The sequence below is a fragment of the Mytilus galloprovincialis genome, chromosome 14 (assembly GCF_965363235.1).
Source record: "Mytilus galloprovincialis chromosome 14, xbMytGall1.hap1.1, whole genome shotgun sequence".
Taxonomy (NCBI): Eukaryota; Metazoa; Mollusca; class Bivalvia; order Mytilida; family Mytilidae; genus Mytilus; species Mytilus galloprovincialis.
Genome location: NC_134851.1, coordinates 51,649,640 through 51,668,222, shown reverse-complemented (window position 1 = coordinate 51,668,222; position 18,583 = coordinate 51,649,640). Strand labels below are relative to the sequence as shown.

At 34.2% G+C, this 18,583-nt stretch overlaps 1 protein-coding gene across 6 annotated transcripts in view; it reads right to left on the bottom strand.

Moving 5' to 3' along the window:
- The window catches only part of LOC143058336 (neurobeachin-like protein 1), a 133,139-nt gene that overhangs the window by 68,463 nt on the left and 46,093 nt on the right, over positions 1–18,583 (bottom strand). For all 6 annotated transcript variants that reach the window (XM_076231809.1, XM_076231812.1, XM_076231811.1 and 3 more), the window contains 11 exons: positions 14,205–14,493; positions 11,787–11,875; positions 11,142–11,231; positions 10,588–10,756; positions 9,485–9,618; positions 7,250–7,406; positions 5,686–5,788; positions 4,920–5,073; positions 3,473–3,631; positions 2,047–2,206; positions 485–573 (listed from right to left, as the gene is read on the bottom strand). In XM_076231809.1, the coding sequence (XP_076087924.1) occupies positions 485–573; positions 2,047–2,206; positions 3,473–3,631; positions 4,920–5,073; positions 5,686–5,788; positions 7,250–7,406; positions 9,485–9,618; positions 10,588–10,756; positions 11,142–11,231; positions 11,787–11,875; positions 14,205–14,493 (1,593 nt within the window). The remainder of the gene's footprint in view (positions 1–484; positions 574–2,046; positions 2,207–3,472; positions 3,632–4,919; positions 5,074–5,685; positions 5,789–7,249; positions 7,407–9,484; positions 9,619–10,587; positions 10,757–11,141; positions 11,232–11,786; positions 11,876–14,204; positions 14,494–18,583) is intronic.

The window sequence follows — 18,583 nt, the reverse complement described above, 5'->3', positions numbered from 1 at the left end:
TCAATTTGAAAGGACAAAAAAGGAGATGCATGGTATGCATGAGTGTACTTTATACACACCAAAAGATAGAGTGTGCTTTATACACACCAAAAAAGATAGAGTGTGCTTTATACACACCAAAAGACAGAGTGTGATTTATACACACCAAAAGATAGAGTGTGCTTAATACACACCAAAAGATAGAGTGTGCTTTATACACACCAAAAGACAGAACATGAAACATCACACAAGGGCCATCATTTCTTACAGAGAAGACTCTAGTGATTAACAACTTGATTTAATAATACTTGCTGAATATTTATCGTTAAATAAATATTTCATGCACATTCAGAAACATACTGGTCTGTTTTCTTCCCATGGTAACAAAAACATGGTTGATCATCTTAAGGTGTAGTAGAGATGTTGTCTATATGTCTACAAGAACTAACTGATATTTTGTCATATATAAATGAGCAATATGGTTCTGTTTAAATACCATACTAACCTGTTTTGTAGCTTCCAGTTTAATATCAGATCCACAAGTATGTATTAACTGTAGTATTGCTAAAACGGAGTTGTAATTCTGTGAAGTATCTACAAAATATATGCAAGATTTTATATTTAATTCTTTATTTTCACAAAAAGATTCATGATTGTAACTTCTGTTATAACATATTGTCTATCATCTGTAAAACTGATATTCCATAACGGTCAACCAACGCATGGTAACTTTGTCATGGTCAAACTTTATAACAAATATCAAATCAATATCTTCAAGAATAATGAAATAAATGGAGAATGTGTCCCATGACACAAACAATGCTCCTATATGCATTTAATGTAATTAAGGGACATAACTAGAGAACGATAAAAGTATTTGAACTTGATCTGTGTTTTTTTGGTAATAAGCATTGTGTCTTAGTTTCACCAACTAAAGCAAACTAAAGTAAGAAACTTTTGGATGTATGAACAAGAGTAACACTAAATATCCCTCCATTGATGTAGGGGCATAAAAAAAAGTGGAAAACTGATTTTTTTTGTTAATTTTCTAAGTCAGAAGACCATTACTCAGCAACAAAATCATCCTAACCTACAAAGTTAGAACTTGATGAAGTGCTTGTCATGGTAAATTATATACCAAATATCAAATCCATGCTTTAAGCATGACAAAAAAGAGTGTGGGAAACTGTTTTCTCGCGTGAAATACAGACCAGAACAAAACTCAAACTTGATCTGTAACTGGTCATGATATGACTAAATACCAAATATCAATAACTTCAAGAATGAAGAAAAAATTGAGGACAACTCAAAGGACTGACAGATTGACAGACGGATAAAGTTCAAACCTATAGTCCCCTTCAGCTTTGCCAGTTCAGATAGTAGGGGACTAATAAAACAAGTCGGTTTTGTATCAAAACACAGATGCAAACCGATATATTTGCCTCTATTCTTAGTGGGGGTATTAAAAAGCTTACTTTTTAATAAATAGCATAAAACATACTCCCATTAAATAAATTATGAACTTTAACTAGAATGGTGACTCCAACTCAATATAACTTGAAATGCAACTTGAACTCTTACTTGAAGATTAAAGCATAACACAAACTGGAACTGGATAGTCAGCCACACTCTAAAGTATCCACCCTGTCCTCTAATCATACCTCGATTTCATATAGCAACATCACAAGAATATTTAACAGCTTTGAAAAGGGATATAAATATCTCAAGATAATTTTCCCAAAAGACCTATTTTAAGATATGTTTCCATTGGAAAATAAGAGAATTTCTTATGTATGCTACATAATTTATTTTATTGTAAATTCATAATTATTGTTTACATCGTACAATTAATTCGAAGAACTTTCAATAAATAAATGATTATCAAAAACTAATGATTAACTTTGCCATATTATTTTGAAAAATATTTATAATTTCATAGGAACCTAGGCTTTTTCAAGTTCTTATATTGTTTAACAATGATTTCCTCAACTTTTATAAAGCCATGTTAGTTTTTTGTCATCATATGTTGATATATTTATTTTTTAAATAGTAAATGTCTCCACTTACCATTAAAAGTTACTTGTTCTAAAAATCTTTTGATCATTGGCCCAGAGATATCAATGCCCTGCATCAAGCCAACAATTCCTAAATGCCCACATTCGGCCAGCCGAAGACGGGTTTTACTTTTTTCGTAAACTTTATCTGACTTGAGCAATAAATATAAAACCTGTAAAATACAAGAGTGCACATGCTGAAATGTCTCGCCTTCTATACTAATGAAATAAATATCAGTTATTACAAATAAATATTTTCTTCAAGACAACAGTTTTCACTTGGATCCCTGATGGCACCAGTATCAAATCTTAACAACTATACAATATTTCTACATATTTTCTTTTACCCAATGCTATTCAATACTAGACATTTGCTTCAACCTTGTCACAAATGGGTCAATATCTTTAATTGTTTTTACATAGGCGGTAATGGTAACGTTTTCCCCTGTAGCTCAGTCCATATCGTAAACTTGGATATGTATGATAGCTCGTTTCGAAGCTGTGACATTTTCAGATATGTGGTTAAATTTTTTTGGGTACGAAGTGAGATTACTTTTTCCGTAAATTAGCATACCCCAAACATCCTTTCGTGATGCGGCTCTTTGTGGTAAAATATCCCCTTTTTAACACAATAAGTTCCTTGAAAATTTAATACTTTGAACACATTTAATAGCTCCGTAGTTTTTATACATTTATTCTATGTTCCTCTACTTTCCTAATCACCACAAATGGTTAAGCTCAGTCATTTGTAAAAAATAGAAACATGTCCAATATCACTACACAGAGATTTTTTCTTTACAAGTAACTTTTGAGTTCCTCATTTAGAGGCGCATTAGGGATGTTGTCCCAGTTGTCTGAGAAATACATCATTGTTTTTCTTTATTTTGAAAATTGTGTGTTGATGGAAGATCTTTAATCTTTTTTGTTGAATTAATTGCCAACTTTTATTAACTTTGGACCATTTAGAGGTTGATATCTATAATTGCTTCCTGTTCCTGTGCATGGTAGATATGTAGCCAATGGTAAGGAGCTAGGGAAGTACTATAGGATTAAACACATTTTTCTAGAGGTTATTGAAGTGGGAAGGACTTCTTTATGTCAGTCAATTACGGGATGACTTTGAAACACGTAGTTCCTGGTTTGAGTCTCCAGTACATTAGGTACACAACAAAATAAACTATTATTAAACCATTGGTTTTCCCAATTGAATGGTTTTACACTAGTATTTTTTGGGGGCTTTCTGTTTGGTGTTCCTCGACCTATAATGGTTTACTTTTATAAGTTGTGACTTGGATGAAGAGTTGTCTTATAGGATCCTTGACATATAATGGTTTACTTCTACCGATTTTTTGGGGGGGGAAGGAGAGTGAAATATTGATTGACGTATACTCTACATCTCCTAAAATATGTACACTTGTAAACATTAAAATTAATTTGACCTTGACAATTTTTTCATAGAATACAACTGAGTATCCTTGGTGTACCAATAAACCATATAACATCTCTCCCATGTCTGCCTCAAATAACAACAAAAATAACTGGTCCTGTTTACGTGGGTTCTCTAGAAGTGATATCAATACGTCTAAAATCTCACATATCTGAAACAAATATAAGTGGAATGTTTCAAATACATTGTAGTACCACAAATCCAAGAAAATCAAATTATTTCTAAATACAAATTATACGAGGAAGGATTGAGTACATCAAAGAGGTGATGTGGTATCTTGTACTGTGCAATACGTTTGATGATTCACATTATATCTTTATATGCATGATGTTCAAATCCATGTTACAATCAGGTATCTCATTTAAATTATTTTTTATGTCAACTTATATTATTTAAATGCTGTATCAATGACCACATCTTATTTCATTCTTATCTATAAATGCTGAGGACAGTTCCAGAAAAAAATTATATCAAGGAGGGTAGGAAAGCTGGTTATTTTTTTGTACTGTACATTATTTCAAAGGTATGTGCACATGTATAAACAAACAAAACAACACTGAAACTAAAGTGTTTTCAATAAAAACCACTTCCATAATACTGGGATATAAAACAGATCATTGTCCATATGCTTTTAAACCTTCCAGCAGAATCTAATTACATGTTAACAAAATGTATTTCTATTATGGTGGAAGTGTGTTCTGCTATAAAACATTATGGTGACTATTCTATCTATTTTTTTGTGATTTTGTGTTGTTTGAGTTCTCTTCAAATAATGTTTATCTAGCTCTCCCTAACATAAGTAGTGATACACCATACACAGTATCAGTTAAGTTGTCCTACTAATCCATCCGTGCAGTACATCTTTAATGATGCAGAGACTCAAAAGACAAATTGAAATTAGAAGGAAATGTATCTTTTGCTTCATCGGTCTAAAGCCTTAAAATGTTTCAATGATAATTGCAATGGTTTTTAACCAAGCCTTTCTCTTCTGCCTGAATCTAAATGTGGTATAATTCAGTTGACATTTAAAATGTTTTATTACCTTTAAATGAAGTTATCTTTTATTTATTTCATCACTGAAAGTGATTTAGTAGTTGTTAAGGTAAAGAATAGCAATACAGAGCTCTGTTCCTATTAGATTTAGTAGTTGTTAAGGTAAAGAATAGCGATACAGAGCTCTGTTCCGTTTAGATTTAGTAGTTGTTAAGGTAAAGAATATCAATACAGAGCTCTGTTCCGTTTAGATTTAGTAGTTGTTAAGGTAAAGAATAGCAATACAGAGCTCTGTTCCGTTTAGATTTTGAAATGTACATGTATGTCTTTTCTCTTTTTCTTATAAGTGTTTGTTTTTGTAATTAATAATTTTGATATGGTGCCAAACAATCATAAAAATAAATGTTGATTTGATGGATACAAAAAAGACACATATTGGAACCTACCATATTTTCCTCTCTGGCCACCACAAGAAAACCTATTATGTGTAAAAGTTCATCAGCAGTTACTTCCCTTGCTATATAAAACTTCACCAGGCTAAATAAAGATACACGGATCTGTTTAGAATCTTCTGATGAAAGACCACTATCTCGTACAGAACTGGAAAATAGGAAATATAGAAATGTTTGGTTGTCTTATATGATCTTTATAGTATGTAGTTCCATATTCTAATATCCATCAATTTTGTTGTTTTTTTTAAACTGTTTTTTTTTTTTAATTTCTATGTGTCTTTTGTTCATTATTTTGTTTGTCTTGTGGAGGAATGACAATTTTATATCTAAATTTAATTTACTTTAAAATAATCATCTGAAAACAATCATAGTTGACATAAGTGACCTTTTCTTGACAGAAACCAATTTAAAAATTTGGGTCAGAAAAACGGGTATGGGAGTTTCTCCTTACATTGAAAACCCATTGGTGGCCTTTGGCTGTTGTCTGCTCTATGGTCGGGTTGTTGTCGCTTTGACACATTCCCCATTTCCTTTCTCAATTGTATTATCCTGTCACTTTGTATAGTATAATTATCTACTGAGCTTTTAAAGTTACATTTTTAATATCCCTGGGGGATTAGCTTTCAAACAACTTGGACTTGGTTGAATTGTTATTATGTGTTTTTTATACATTTCTTTATTCCTTTTTGATTTAAAAAAAATACCACAAAAAAATAACTTGCCTGTTTTCTAGTATTATAAAACTTAGTAGTTACTTTACCTATAATACATTCTGATTACATCCAATATGAACTGTACACCAAACTTCTTCCTGAAGTACTTCTTGTCATCTTTAATTATTGTAGACAGATACTGGATGTGTCCTACAAAATACAGACATGTGCACTGTTAGAATACAAATATAAACTGCAATTTGTCATATAAATATAACAATTTGAACTGTAAACTATTGCTCATGACATAAGTATCAGTAAAGAGGAGGTTGATGAGCAACAGATGTGAAAACACAAAATACATATTAGTAGTCCACATTTCTTACAACTTTTTAAGTCCCTATAAGATTTTTTCTTTTATAGTAGTTTTCTAAATACATGTAATAGACACAATTTGCTTTTTAAGCCTTTTTTTCTCTATTTTTAGCCATGTTGGCACTTAGATTTGTTAAATGGGCCCATTAGTTTCATAGATGATCTTTGTAAAAGTTAATGGCTGCCAAAGACAAAGAGGTCATACTGGCCAGGGGGCAAGTATGAATAACTGTATATCAGACTTAATGGCTGACAAGGACAAAGAGGTCACACTGGCCAGGGGCATGTATGAATAACTGTATATCAGACAGTCTCTGTGTATTGGTGTGTTTCCTTAGACAGAGACCCTTACTCTATCCCATATCGTGCAAGGCCCAAGGGATAAAAAAAAAAAACAAGTGAAACTGCGAGCTACTGCTTACTGATGATTCCCCCAGCCAATAAATTTGGTAAACAGGAAGTAGTTGAGTGATGAATCTGAAAATGCATCACACACTATATCTGACTTGTATAACACCTGAAAATAAATTTCATAAATCCTTGTAATGTAGTTGCTGAGAAAGATGCAACAAAAATATTCCTGGGACACAGATGGATAGACTGATGGACTGACAAACAAACAGACAGGGGTTAAACAGTTTACCCCAACTTTTCAAAAGCACTTTTGTAAAGTGGGTGTATAACCACCTGTTTTTAAAGTGCAAGTAAAAAACCTCATAAATATATTTCATATAATTAAAATGATTATGTTTTTGAAAAAAATATCAGTTTTATTTAAAATAGACATGGTAATGTTCCACTTTCAATACAGTTTTAATATCAATATAGTTTGAATTTTTATTGTAATTACACCTTATGTATTAAAGAATCCTGGGTTTTGATTGGTTGATAGCCACTGTATTTTTCACCAGTTTACTGTTATAAAATGAATATCGTTCATATTTTTACGCCGTCGGGGTATATGCAAAAAGAATATGCCTTTTTTACCCTCTCTGCAGTAGTATTTGCCAAAAGATACTCTATCCGACTGGATGCTTGTAATGTCATGATCATCAGTGCATTTTTTAACGTTAACATTCGGTGTTATAAAACAGATATAGCATGTTCTTGAGGGGTATTTGCGAAAAATACCAGTCTTGAGAATGAATTTCCCTCACCATAGGGCTCGCGAAATTTAACATTCTCTCGACTGGTATTTTTCGCAAATACCCCAACGTAACATGATATATCTGTTTAAAATAGTGTTCTTGTATTTTTTGACAACCAAACTATTGACAGGTAGTGTTATTTTCTTACCTATTCGTATAGGAAAATGACTTTTACTCCAGATTCTGAAGTCAAACAGAATATATTGGTATAAGTGTTGCAGAAGAGTACGACTAGTGGTGGTGGCCATATCTACCAATAACTGAACAGACATTAGAACATGCACGTCAATCAGCTTACAGTTCACCTACAAGAAAACAAGAAAAACAAGAATGTGTCCAAAGTACACGGATGCCCCACTCGCACTATCATTTTCCATGTTCAATGGACCATGAAATAGGATAAAAAATATAATTAGGCATTAAAATTAGAAAGATAATATCATAGGGAACATGTGTCCTAAGTTTCAAGTTGATTGGACTTCAACTTCATCAAAAACTACCTTGACCAAAAACTTTAACCTGAAACATGCACTTTCATTTTCTATGTTCAGTGGACCGTGAAATTGGGGTCAAAAGTTTAATTTGGCTTTAAAATTAGAAAGATCATATCATAAGGAACATGTGTACTAAGTTTCAAGTTGATTGGACTTCAACTTCATCAAAAACTACCTTGACCAAAAACTTTAACCTGAAACATGCACTTTCATTTTCTATGTTCAGTGGACCGTGAAATTGGGGTCAAAAGTCTAATTTGGCTTTAAAATTAGAAAGATCATATCATAAGGAACATGTGTACTAAGTTTCAAGTTGATTGGACTTCAACTTCATCAAAAACTACCTTGACCAAAAACTTTAACCTGAAGCGGGACAGACGGACGAACGAACAGACGGACGAACGAACAGACAGACGAACGGACGCACAGACCAGAAAACATAATGCCCCTCTACTATCGTAGGTGGGGCATAAAAAAGTTTAATGGGAGAGAATGCATATTAATTACTGTAAAAGTCAGTAATCCATTACAGTACCCAATTCATGACAAGCTACTGCTCTACCAACTGAGATAAAGGAGTAATTCACTAGCATAGATTTAAAGTAAAGGAATAACTTGTTATATTTTTCTTTGCAATGGATGTATTGTAAGTAAAGTTGTCCAAGAAGTTCATTTACACTTACCACATAGGTTATGTACAGGTTTGATCAAATGTTTGGAAAGTCTTAGAAAAGACAAGTTTATAGTGTGTGATAACATTGTGTGAGGGAATTCGACGTTTGATGTACCACTGTTCACTCCAGTGCAATTTATGACAATACCACTGCATCAATCAGAATTATTTTTTTTGCAGTGTTTTAAGAAATGATTTTGCTTTGTTGTCGCGTATTATTTGTGAAACATTTAATGTTTTAAAAAGGTGAATTTTCTTTATAAAGTCAATGATTATGTTGACTTTTGAAGGCCAAACTTTCTACAGCCTTAAATACGCTAGTGAAAGATCCAAAAACTATACCAATACATAACGACATGTTTATGAAATTATAACAAATCTATTGGTTAACAAATTTTTACTCGTTATTGCAAAATAATGAACTTAATATATCTGACATTTTCTCCCTACCCAGTTTACCCCTATACATTTTTATGATGTGGACTGGTCATTGTTATTGAATCGTAGGCAATTTGATTGGATTAAGTTGTTATTAGTTTACCTTCAAACTTGTTTATGCTTTTCATACATGACTATTGATTAATTAGAACGTGCATGAATGTGTACGGTAACTAAAATGACCTTCAAACTGGACACTGGACGAGTCAATATTATGTTTTATCAATGAAAGTTAAGGTATGAAAGGTAAGAATTGCCACTTATTCGATTTTCACAAAATTTTCGGAATATACAGTTGAAAGGTTATTTTTTAAAAGCCTAGTGTGAAGAGTAAAGAGAAAGTTTACAAATAATACGTTTTGTTCCAATAAACAAGTCATTTTCGTAAGAGAAATACCGAAATATATTTTACGCACGACTACGGCAGGTAAAATTATTATTTATCATAATAAAAAAAAGCATTTTTCAGTCTCATTGGAATATGTTGATTACAATTAATCCCAAACTTAAGAAGTAAGTAACTAAAGTCAAAATATGTCCGATCTGCCTATTTCTGCACATCAAAAGTCAATACGATCGTTTTAAAGTCAATTTCGTCTACCTCACAAAATCTTGTTAGGCACTATAATTATAAATTAATTCCATTATGAAGTAAATCAAAATACTGTTTTATTAATTTTTTTCCAGTAATCATCCTATTTTTTACTAGTAGATATAGGAATCTTGATTTGGACTAGGATTTTGGAACCTACAATTTATGCTGTCACATGTGCTTTACCTTCTGTAATATTGCCCCAATTGTTGCCGCTGCATTTATTCTGGTGAAAGTGTCCCTGTTTGTAGAACTTGTGTGTAACATATGTCTTAAAAGTGTCAAAAATCCTGCTGCTTGATTCTGTTCTAGTTTAGAATCTGAAACAGATAATAGTAATACAATTGAATCCAATATACTTACTACATGTATGTCTATCCAATTTTTACTCTTTATCTTCATACATTATTAAACTGTTTCAGCAGTCTCTGGGTAGACTGTTCCCTTCAAATGTAGGAGATCTAAGGGTTCCATCAAAGGCGAACTCAATCAAAGACTTGAAAATTGGTATTTGCTGCTTCCCCATTAAGCCATTAATCACCATGGAAATAAGATGTGAAAACATTGATACAACTACTATTAATCAGACTAACAGATTATCTGCCTAATTTGATGTATCAGAAGCCAATCAGGGGAGACAACACATGTTTGTTTATGACTCACCAGCATATGAACTACTAGGACGTATCAGAAGCCAATCAGGGGAGACAACACATGTTTGTTAATAACTCACCAGCATATGAACTACTAGGACGTATCAGAAGCCAGTCAGGGGAGACAACACATGTTTGTTAATGACTCACCAGCATATGAACTACTAGGATGTTTCAGAAGCCAATCAGGGGCGACAACACATGTTTGTTAATGACTCACCAGCATATGAACTACTAGGACGTATCAGAAGCCAGTCAGGGGAGACAACACATGTTTGTTTATGACTCACCAGCATATGAACTACTAGGATGTTTCAGAAGCCAATCAGGGGAGACAACACGTTTGTTAATGACTCACCAGCATATGAACTACTAGGACGTTTCAGAAGACAATCGGGGGATACAACATGTTTGTTAATGACTCATCAGCATATGAACTACTAGGACGTATCAGAAGCCAATCAGGGGAGACAACACATGTCTGTTAATGACTCACCAGCATATGAACTACTAGGACATATCAGAAGCCAGTTAGGGGAGACAACACATGTTTGTTAATGACTCACCAGCATATGAACTACTAGGACGTATCAGAAGCCAGTCAGGGGAGACAACACATGTTTGTTAATAACTCACCAGCATATGAACTACTAGGACGTATCACTAGCCAATCATCGTCTGTGGGTGAAATTGTTACAGGATTAGAAAGTGTGGTGACTTCATCGTTTTCAGGAATAGGCGATTTGTTGACCTGCTCCAATAATGGAAACAAAACCTGAATTCCTCCAATACAGTTAATTACATCCTACAAAAAAATGATACAGAGAAAATGTTTTTTCAAATGTCATTTTATGCAACCAACCAGTAGAATGAAAAAGATCCTACTTATGACTTTGACTTAATCAGATGAGAAAAGGTTATATCATATAAGAAAAAATTTTACCTAATAAAAAAAGAAATTTTTAAAAATGTTTAAAACAATGAGATCAAATTTATTTACAACTTATCTATAATTTGGGTCATACATATTGCATGGACACCTCCGGCCTCCCCCCCCCTATGGATTTTACTAACCCTCTATGGATCTGTAGGGGGTCAGTAGCAACCATATAACTTATATTATTCACCTTACCATATATTACCTTATTCTCCTAACCATATTTTACCTTATTCTCCTAACCATATATTACCTTAATGTCCCATGTGACACAGCACTGGCCAATCAAATGTCCATGGTGCTGATTTCCAGTCAAATCAACAACTACTCCATCTTTGTGAGCCTTTAAAAATACAATAATCATGATTATAATCCCATTGCTTAAATGAAGTTAAGCAGTTGCATGCTTTTTAAAAACACTCATCAAAAACTAAGACATCAGTAAGTTTCTAGAATAGCTAATAGGAACATTGGGATATTCAGTCAAGCAAAGTCACTAAGCTTGTAAACTCTGTTTTTGCATTCATTAGAACAAATTTTTAAGGGCTTCATTCAAAGATTCTATCACACATAATCATGAAAGTGCTAGTTTCCTTTGATGGCTTTAAAATAGGACATAGAGTACATTCAGCAAGTTAAGAAAATCATAGTTCTTACATCAGGTGATTCATTTATAAAAATACAGGTGTTAGCATAAACGTCAGTGACAGCATGAAATAAATAAATTATCTCAACTTCTAGACAATGCTAGTTGAGTTCAACCCCTTTAATGTCAAATATACATGATTATCCAATCATCTGAACAGTTAACTGTTTAAAAAAGGAACTGTCCAATCATTTGGTTACACAATAAAGGTGTTTATTATTCTTTGTGTTTGCCCTATTATCTGTAACTGACCTTGGCTGAGTAATAGAGTACAGACTTATTGACTAAATCATTCAGTTCTGTGTGGTCATCATCATCAAAAATATTCATCTTATTTGGTCCTGTTAATATAAATAGAATTTGCATTAAATCAATGGTACACTTTCCCAAATAAAATAAGAACATAACATCATACCACATCTTCCTATATCTATATATTGTCATTTTTGTGTACAGAATTTGTCAATAAAATGCTTCACTGAGTGCAGCCTGATACGATTGCACGTCAAATCCTGATTAGTTGTGGCAAGTTGAGACACAATATGTAAGCTTGATACTGTCTGAATTTGAATTGTGATCAAATTTTTGACATAAAACAGTTTTCTGACACAATAAATGTGATCAAAGATCTTAAAAATTTGGATAATTTAATTACCAAGTGTATATCCAAAATTTAACAACATTGTTAGATTCAGCATATAAAAAAATAACATCAATTTAAATTTAGTTTAATTTTGAACCCTTGATAAGGACTAATTTGAAAACAGGGTCCAAAATAAAAAAAATTCTAAATGCACAATATGATTAAGCGTATCATAGAGCCAAATAACTCAGTTCTTGATGAAATCAAACAATTTTTGGACCATTTGGACGTCAATGAAGACCAATTTAAAATAGGGCACAATATCCTTAATAGTTAAACAAGGTAGAGCCTGCCAAATTAAAAACTTTTATTAAAATTTCAGCTACAGAGTGAACATTTGTAGACGATGCCAGTGATGCCGTCCACGATGCCACTGACAATGGAATGTAGGATTGCTATTTCGAAGGCTCAACAAAAATGGTGGGTAAAAACACCAATTTTTGTCTAAAGCTCTGTGCTTGTTTTTTGCCCTTAATTCCTGAACTTTTGGGACAATTACCCCTTCCCCTGGTGATATGGAATCTTGTGGTACAATATCCTTAATAGTTAAACAAGGTAGAGCCTGCCAAATTAAAAACTTTTATTAAAATTTCAGCTACAGAGTGAACATTTGTAGACGATGCCAGTGATGCCGTCCACGATGCCACTGACAATGGAATGTAGGATTGCTATTTCGAAGGCTCAACAAAAATGGTGGGTAAAAACACCAATTTTTGTCTAAAGCTCTGTGCTTGTTTTTTGCCCTTAATTCCTGAACTTTTGGGACAATTACCCCTTCCCCTGGTGATATGGAATCTTGTGGTACAATTCCAGAGATCCAAACTCTTACACACAAGTTATGTTGGTACCATAACCCTCAAATTTAATCCCAACCTTCTGGGTATATATAGAGATCCATTCACTTAAACAAAAGTTATTGTCCAAAAACCAAATGAATCTTCAGATGAGACAACATCATATCATAACAAAATCTTTGCAGTCCTATAAAAATCCTAAAAATCAAGATTTACTTCATGTTTATAATATGTTAATTATTCAATTTGTGTAAGATTGAAACGAAAAATTAGAAGCTTGGCTGCTTTATTTCAATCATTTTAGAGCTAAGTTACATTTTGAAATGCATATTATCTCCTTTCAGTTTGCTGATAATAAAACCTTAATATCAATTCATGAAAATCAAAATATGGCAAATGTTGTATTGGTAAAAACTTAAAAAAATATAAACACACTATATAAGTTTCTACACAAACCAAATTTTTAAATAAGATTGATTTTCTATTAATGGCTAAGATTAAGCATATTTAAACAAGACCAATACCAAGCCTGAATCTGCTTTGCTGCATGTATTTGATTGAGACTGAAGCGTAACTGATCAATCAATTTTATCTTACCACCTATACATTTCTAGGAATGTGATTGATTAAAAGCAACCGAGTCGAGACCATGTATTAGGTTAGTAGGGTTCTATATTTGGTAGGTAGACGGCTTATTTCAATACACAGTTAGTAGTGGTGTTACATCCCTTTATAGAAACAACACAGTGCTGAGAAAATCTCTTAAAGGTTTCAACAGACAATGGAATTAATGATGAAAGATTAAAATAAATTCATGAAACACATTTAAAGCTAACAAGTTGTTATTGTTGGCATTTACTTTTGGATAGAACAATGGAAGTAGGTTCTTAATGCTAACAGTAATGAAGACTTGATCAATTTGATAGGCAGCTAGTCTAAATATCACATGTTAAGATAGTCTGTAAGATAAGTTCGTTACATAGTGTTCTAGTCATCTAATAAGATATATATGGGTTAAGTAAATTCCATATGAGGATTTGAGCTTCAATAAAAGTAATCTACGTCTGAATATTGTGTAAGTATAGTTGTGCACAGTTTTTTTTAACACAATCTGCACAATAGTTGATCTTACTATTTTCAACTATCTGAGATCCCAAACTGGATATACTTCATATTACCATCACTTACCTAATGTATAAAGTGTTTTAATCTGAGATGGTTACCATCACTTACCTAATGTATAAAGTGTTTTAATCTGAGATGGTGTTATCACATCATGAAATAAGCAAACTGATCCTATTTGTCCATGCAGTACTATAGGAGAACCCCATTCTTCATTCTGTGTACCAGTAGCAACAGTTTTGACACCAGGTTCAGTACTAGGTTTTGATTGGCCAGGAAAGATGAATTTGAATGGTGACTTTTTCTTTACCTCTGCATTTGTGTTAGAATCTATTTGGTCAGCAATGGCAGCTAAAGCTGATTTTGGACAAGGAGATCCTATATAGCATGATGAAAATGGCTAAAATATAAAACATTTAAATATGTATAAACGGAAATCTAGGGTAAACTAATAGAAGACAACAATCCAACAGAAATGAACAAATTCTACCAAAAAAATATTCAAATTTTAAAGTTAATTTGGATTTTATTAGATAAATACTTACCATCATAAATTCTGAGGTGGGTCTCATTGGGGTCTAAGCGTGACGCGAGATTGCCGATTTTTTGTAAGCGTGACACGTAATAGTCAAATTTCTGTGTCGTGAAAATGGGAAATGAGGTCTAGCAGGACACGGGAAAAGTATAACCCCAATTGCGTCATAGGTCAGATGGAAATAACCCAGACTAAAAATAAACGTACGCTCACTGGTCCAGACCTATCTTCCTGTTTACCCATATTCTCCCATTCAATTTCCTTAAGACAGAAACGTAAGGAAAGGGGATGAAGGGGAGGCAGGTGGGACCTATAATTTATGATGGTAAGTATTTATCTAATAAAATCCAAATTTACTTTAAAATTTGAATATTTTATAGCTATAAATACGTGACCATCATAAATTCTGAGTAACAGAATCTAATGTAAAGCTGAATCCCCTGTAACAGAAGAAACAGGAGGAAAGTTCAATCTTTGTGCAGAAACTATAGGTCCAAGAGAGTATAAGCTCTCAGCAAAAGTAGACATAGATTGGAGGTAATGAGATATAAAAGAGTTCTCATTTCTCCAGAAACCTGCAGACAGTACCTCTTCTAAAGATGCACTGTTAAACAGAGTCCACGATGTAGAGATACCCCTAACATCATGAGCTTTAATATTAAAACTATTCAAGAGTTCTGCCTTAGAAGAACTATAATCTAAAGATACGCATTTGCATATCCAAGTAGAAATAGTTTGAACAGAAAGATCTGAGATTCCTTTTTTAATAGGAATAAAGAATCTTGAGTTAGAAACAGAACGTAAACTACTCGTTCTATCCAGATAAATAGAACGGATTCTTACTGGACATAAAAGTACAGAAATGGAATCACTAGGGAGTGCAGGAATCACGACTGGTTTCGCACCCTTATCTGGAATCTGATTTTTTGCCAAAAAAGCAGGATCAGTTAAAAGAGTTACAGAAGATTTGTCCCTGTTAAGCATCAGAAATGGAGAAGACATGGATTTCACTCCTTCTCCGACCAGAAACCAAAGCTAAAAGCATTTATATGAAAAAAACCTTAAATCTACTGTTTCTGCTGGTTCAAAAGGTGGAAGTTTTAAAAAGGATAAAACTAATCCAAGATCCCACTTAGGAACTAAAGTTTTTTGTCTCGGTCTTTTAAGACTAAAACTACGAACCAAAAGTGAAATATGCTCATTGTTTCCAAAATCTGGGCCACCAGAAATATGAATAGTTCTAGAAATAGCTGATCTATAGCCCTTTATAGTAGAGGGACATTATCTTTTGGATTCAAAAAGAAAAACTAGAAAGTCTGCTAATTGTTGTACAGTGACATGGAAGGAATCAGTTTCCCGCTCACTACACCAATCTGAGAAGATTGACCATTTTACATCATAGACAATGCTAGTGGAGTCTCTGACAGACTTTGTGAGATGCTTGGTTGCTCCTTCAGAAAAACCTCTCTTTCTGAGACTAACCCTGAGAGAAACCAGGCGTGCAGATGAAGTTTTTCCAGATTTTGGTGAAGAGCCTTGCCCTTGATTTGATTGTTGCACTCTCACAGGTAGAACTAGAGGACAAGCACATGACAGGCGCAGAAGGTCTGAAAACAAAGACTGTTTGGGCCATGCTGGAGCAATAACTATGATCTTGCAATTTTCCCCTGCTATTTTCTGAAGTACTGGGGAGAGAAACCTGAAAGGGGGAAGGCGTACCCGAACATTCCTTTCCAAGATAGACTCATTGCGTCTACTTCATAAGATTTTGGATCTGGAACCAGATACACAAAAGTAGGAAGTTTGTGATTGAGACTGGTTGCAAACAGATCTATCTGAGGTAACCCCCCACAGCTTTGAAAACTATCTGATGTAGTTCCCACTCCATGTTTACTGGAGCAAGAGATCTGGATAGAGTGTCCGCTAGAATATTGAGGTGCCCCGCAAAATGTCTCACCACTAGATGAACCTGGAGTTGAAAACACAGAAGGAGAATGTCTCTGGTCATCGGATAAAGAGAAGGTGAGTGAGTTCCTCCCTGATTCTTGAGATAAGCTACAACTGTTGTGTTGTCCGTGGCCAGAATGACAGCCTGATTCTTTAGAGACAGTTGGAAATGATTCAGTGCAAGCAAAACTGCTTTCATTTCCAATACATTGATTTGCTCTTCCAAAAGATCTTGATTCCAGACTCCCTAGATAGTAAGCCCCTCCAGATATGCTCCTCAATCCAGGGTGGAGGCATTTGTGAATAATGTTAGACTGGGAACTTGAGGGGACAGACATAGGCCCCTCATTACATTTTCCCGAATTAACCACCATTGAAGATGTGGAAATACATGCTGTGTGATCAGAATCAAAGCTTCCCATTCTTGTGAAGCTGGAATCCATAACTTGTGTAGATAAAACTTAAGCGGACGAATGGGAAGGCGTCCCAATGAAATTTATCTGCCAGAGAATTCAATAGACCCAGAAGTTGCAAGAATTGACGTGCTGTGACTGATTGAACCCTCAGGAATAAATGTATTTTCTGACATAGTTTTGTAAATTTTTCCTCTGGTGGGAGAACTAGTCCTAGATTGGTTAGGTAATGTTCTCTCAGGAAAACAAAGTCTTGAGAAGGAACTATCTCTGACTTTTTCCAGGAGATTAGGAAGCCTAGGGACAGAAAACACTTGATGACCAAATCTGTCTGAACCCTCAATTTGATTGGGAAAAATTTCTTTAGAAGGGAATCATCCAGGTAGGAATGAATCTGTATAGACAGGGAATGTAGGTGAGCTATAGCTGCCTGCATAATTTTGGTAAAAGACAAAGGGGCGGTAGACAGGCCAAAAGGGAGAGCCTTGAACTGGAATACTTTGTTGTTCCAAACAAAGCGAAGGTATTTCCTGTAAGTATGGGAAATAGGAATGTGGAAATAAGTGTCTGAAAGATCCAGAGAAGTAGTCCACATTCCTGGAAGGATTTATGCCCTGATTGACCTTAAGAAACAGAAAAAGACGGGCATAAAATCCCTGAGAAAGAGTTAAGAGCAACACCTCCTCTATTGCAGATTTTTGTAACATTTTGTCCACTTCTACTGATAGAAGTTGATACTTGACTGGGTCTGGAGTATGAGACAAACTTATCGGAACTGCAGACAGAGGAGGTGGGTTCTTGAACTGAAGTGTTAATCCCCCTCGAATAATTGGCAGCACATAACAGTCTGAGGTAATTTTCTTCCACTGATTTAGGAAAAAACTTAACCTCCCCCTACTGGTATTGAATTTTGAGGAACTTGTAAATTTTCCCCTGGGGAAGCTGTCAATAACGTACAAGGGGGCAAGAACCTAGGTACTAGACCCAGGTTTCTTGGAACCTTTAAAACCACCAGAAGGCTTACCTGAGCTTTTACCAGAGTTATGGGAGTTGTTCTGCGGTTTGCAGTAGTTATTCTTCCTTTTCTTAGCAGAAGAAGGAGGACCACCTGAAGCAGAAGTACTAGTAGAACTAGAAGTAGCATTAACCGACCTCTTGCTGCATTGCTAACTTGTACACTTACTTTGAACCTCTTGAACCTGCTGTACGGATAAACCAAACATCTTGTCAATAAGGGGAGATTTCAGTAAAGAATCGTACTTCTGCTGGAACAACCGTATCTTATCCAGTTGAAGTAAGAAGGATCGTACTTCTGCTGGAACAACCGTATCTTCGCTGTTAAGCAAATGTCCGGTTGCAGCTAGAAAATGTTCAGCTGTGCCAAGAACTTGAGAGGCACTGCTAAGGAGATTCTCAGTCTTAGACCAAAAGGGTTGAGTGAGACGAAGACCATCCACTGGCTTTTTCCCAATAAAGACAAAAGAGGTTTGTCATAAATGGGAACAAGTCTACCCAATGAAGAGTCAAAGATATCAAAATCTTTGTACTTAACCTGATCAGAAAAGGATGACATTCCAAATCCAGAGATATTGTTA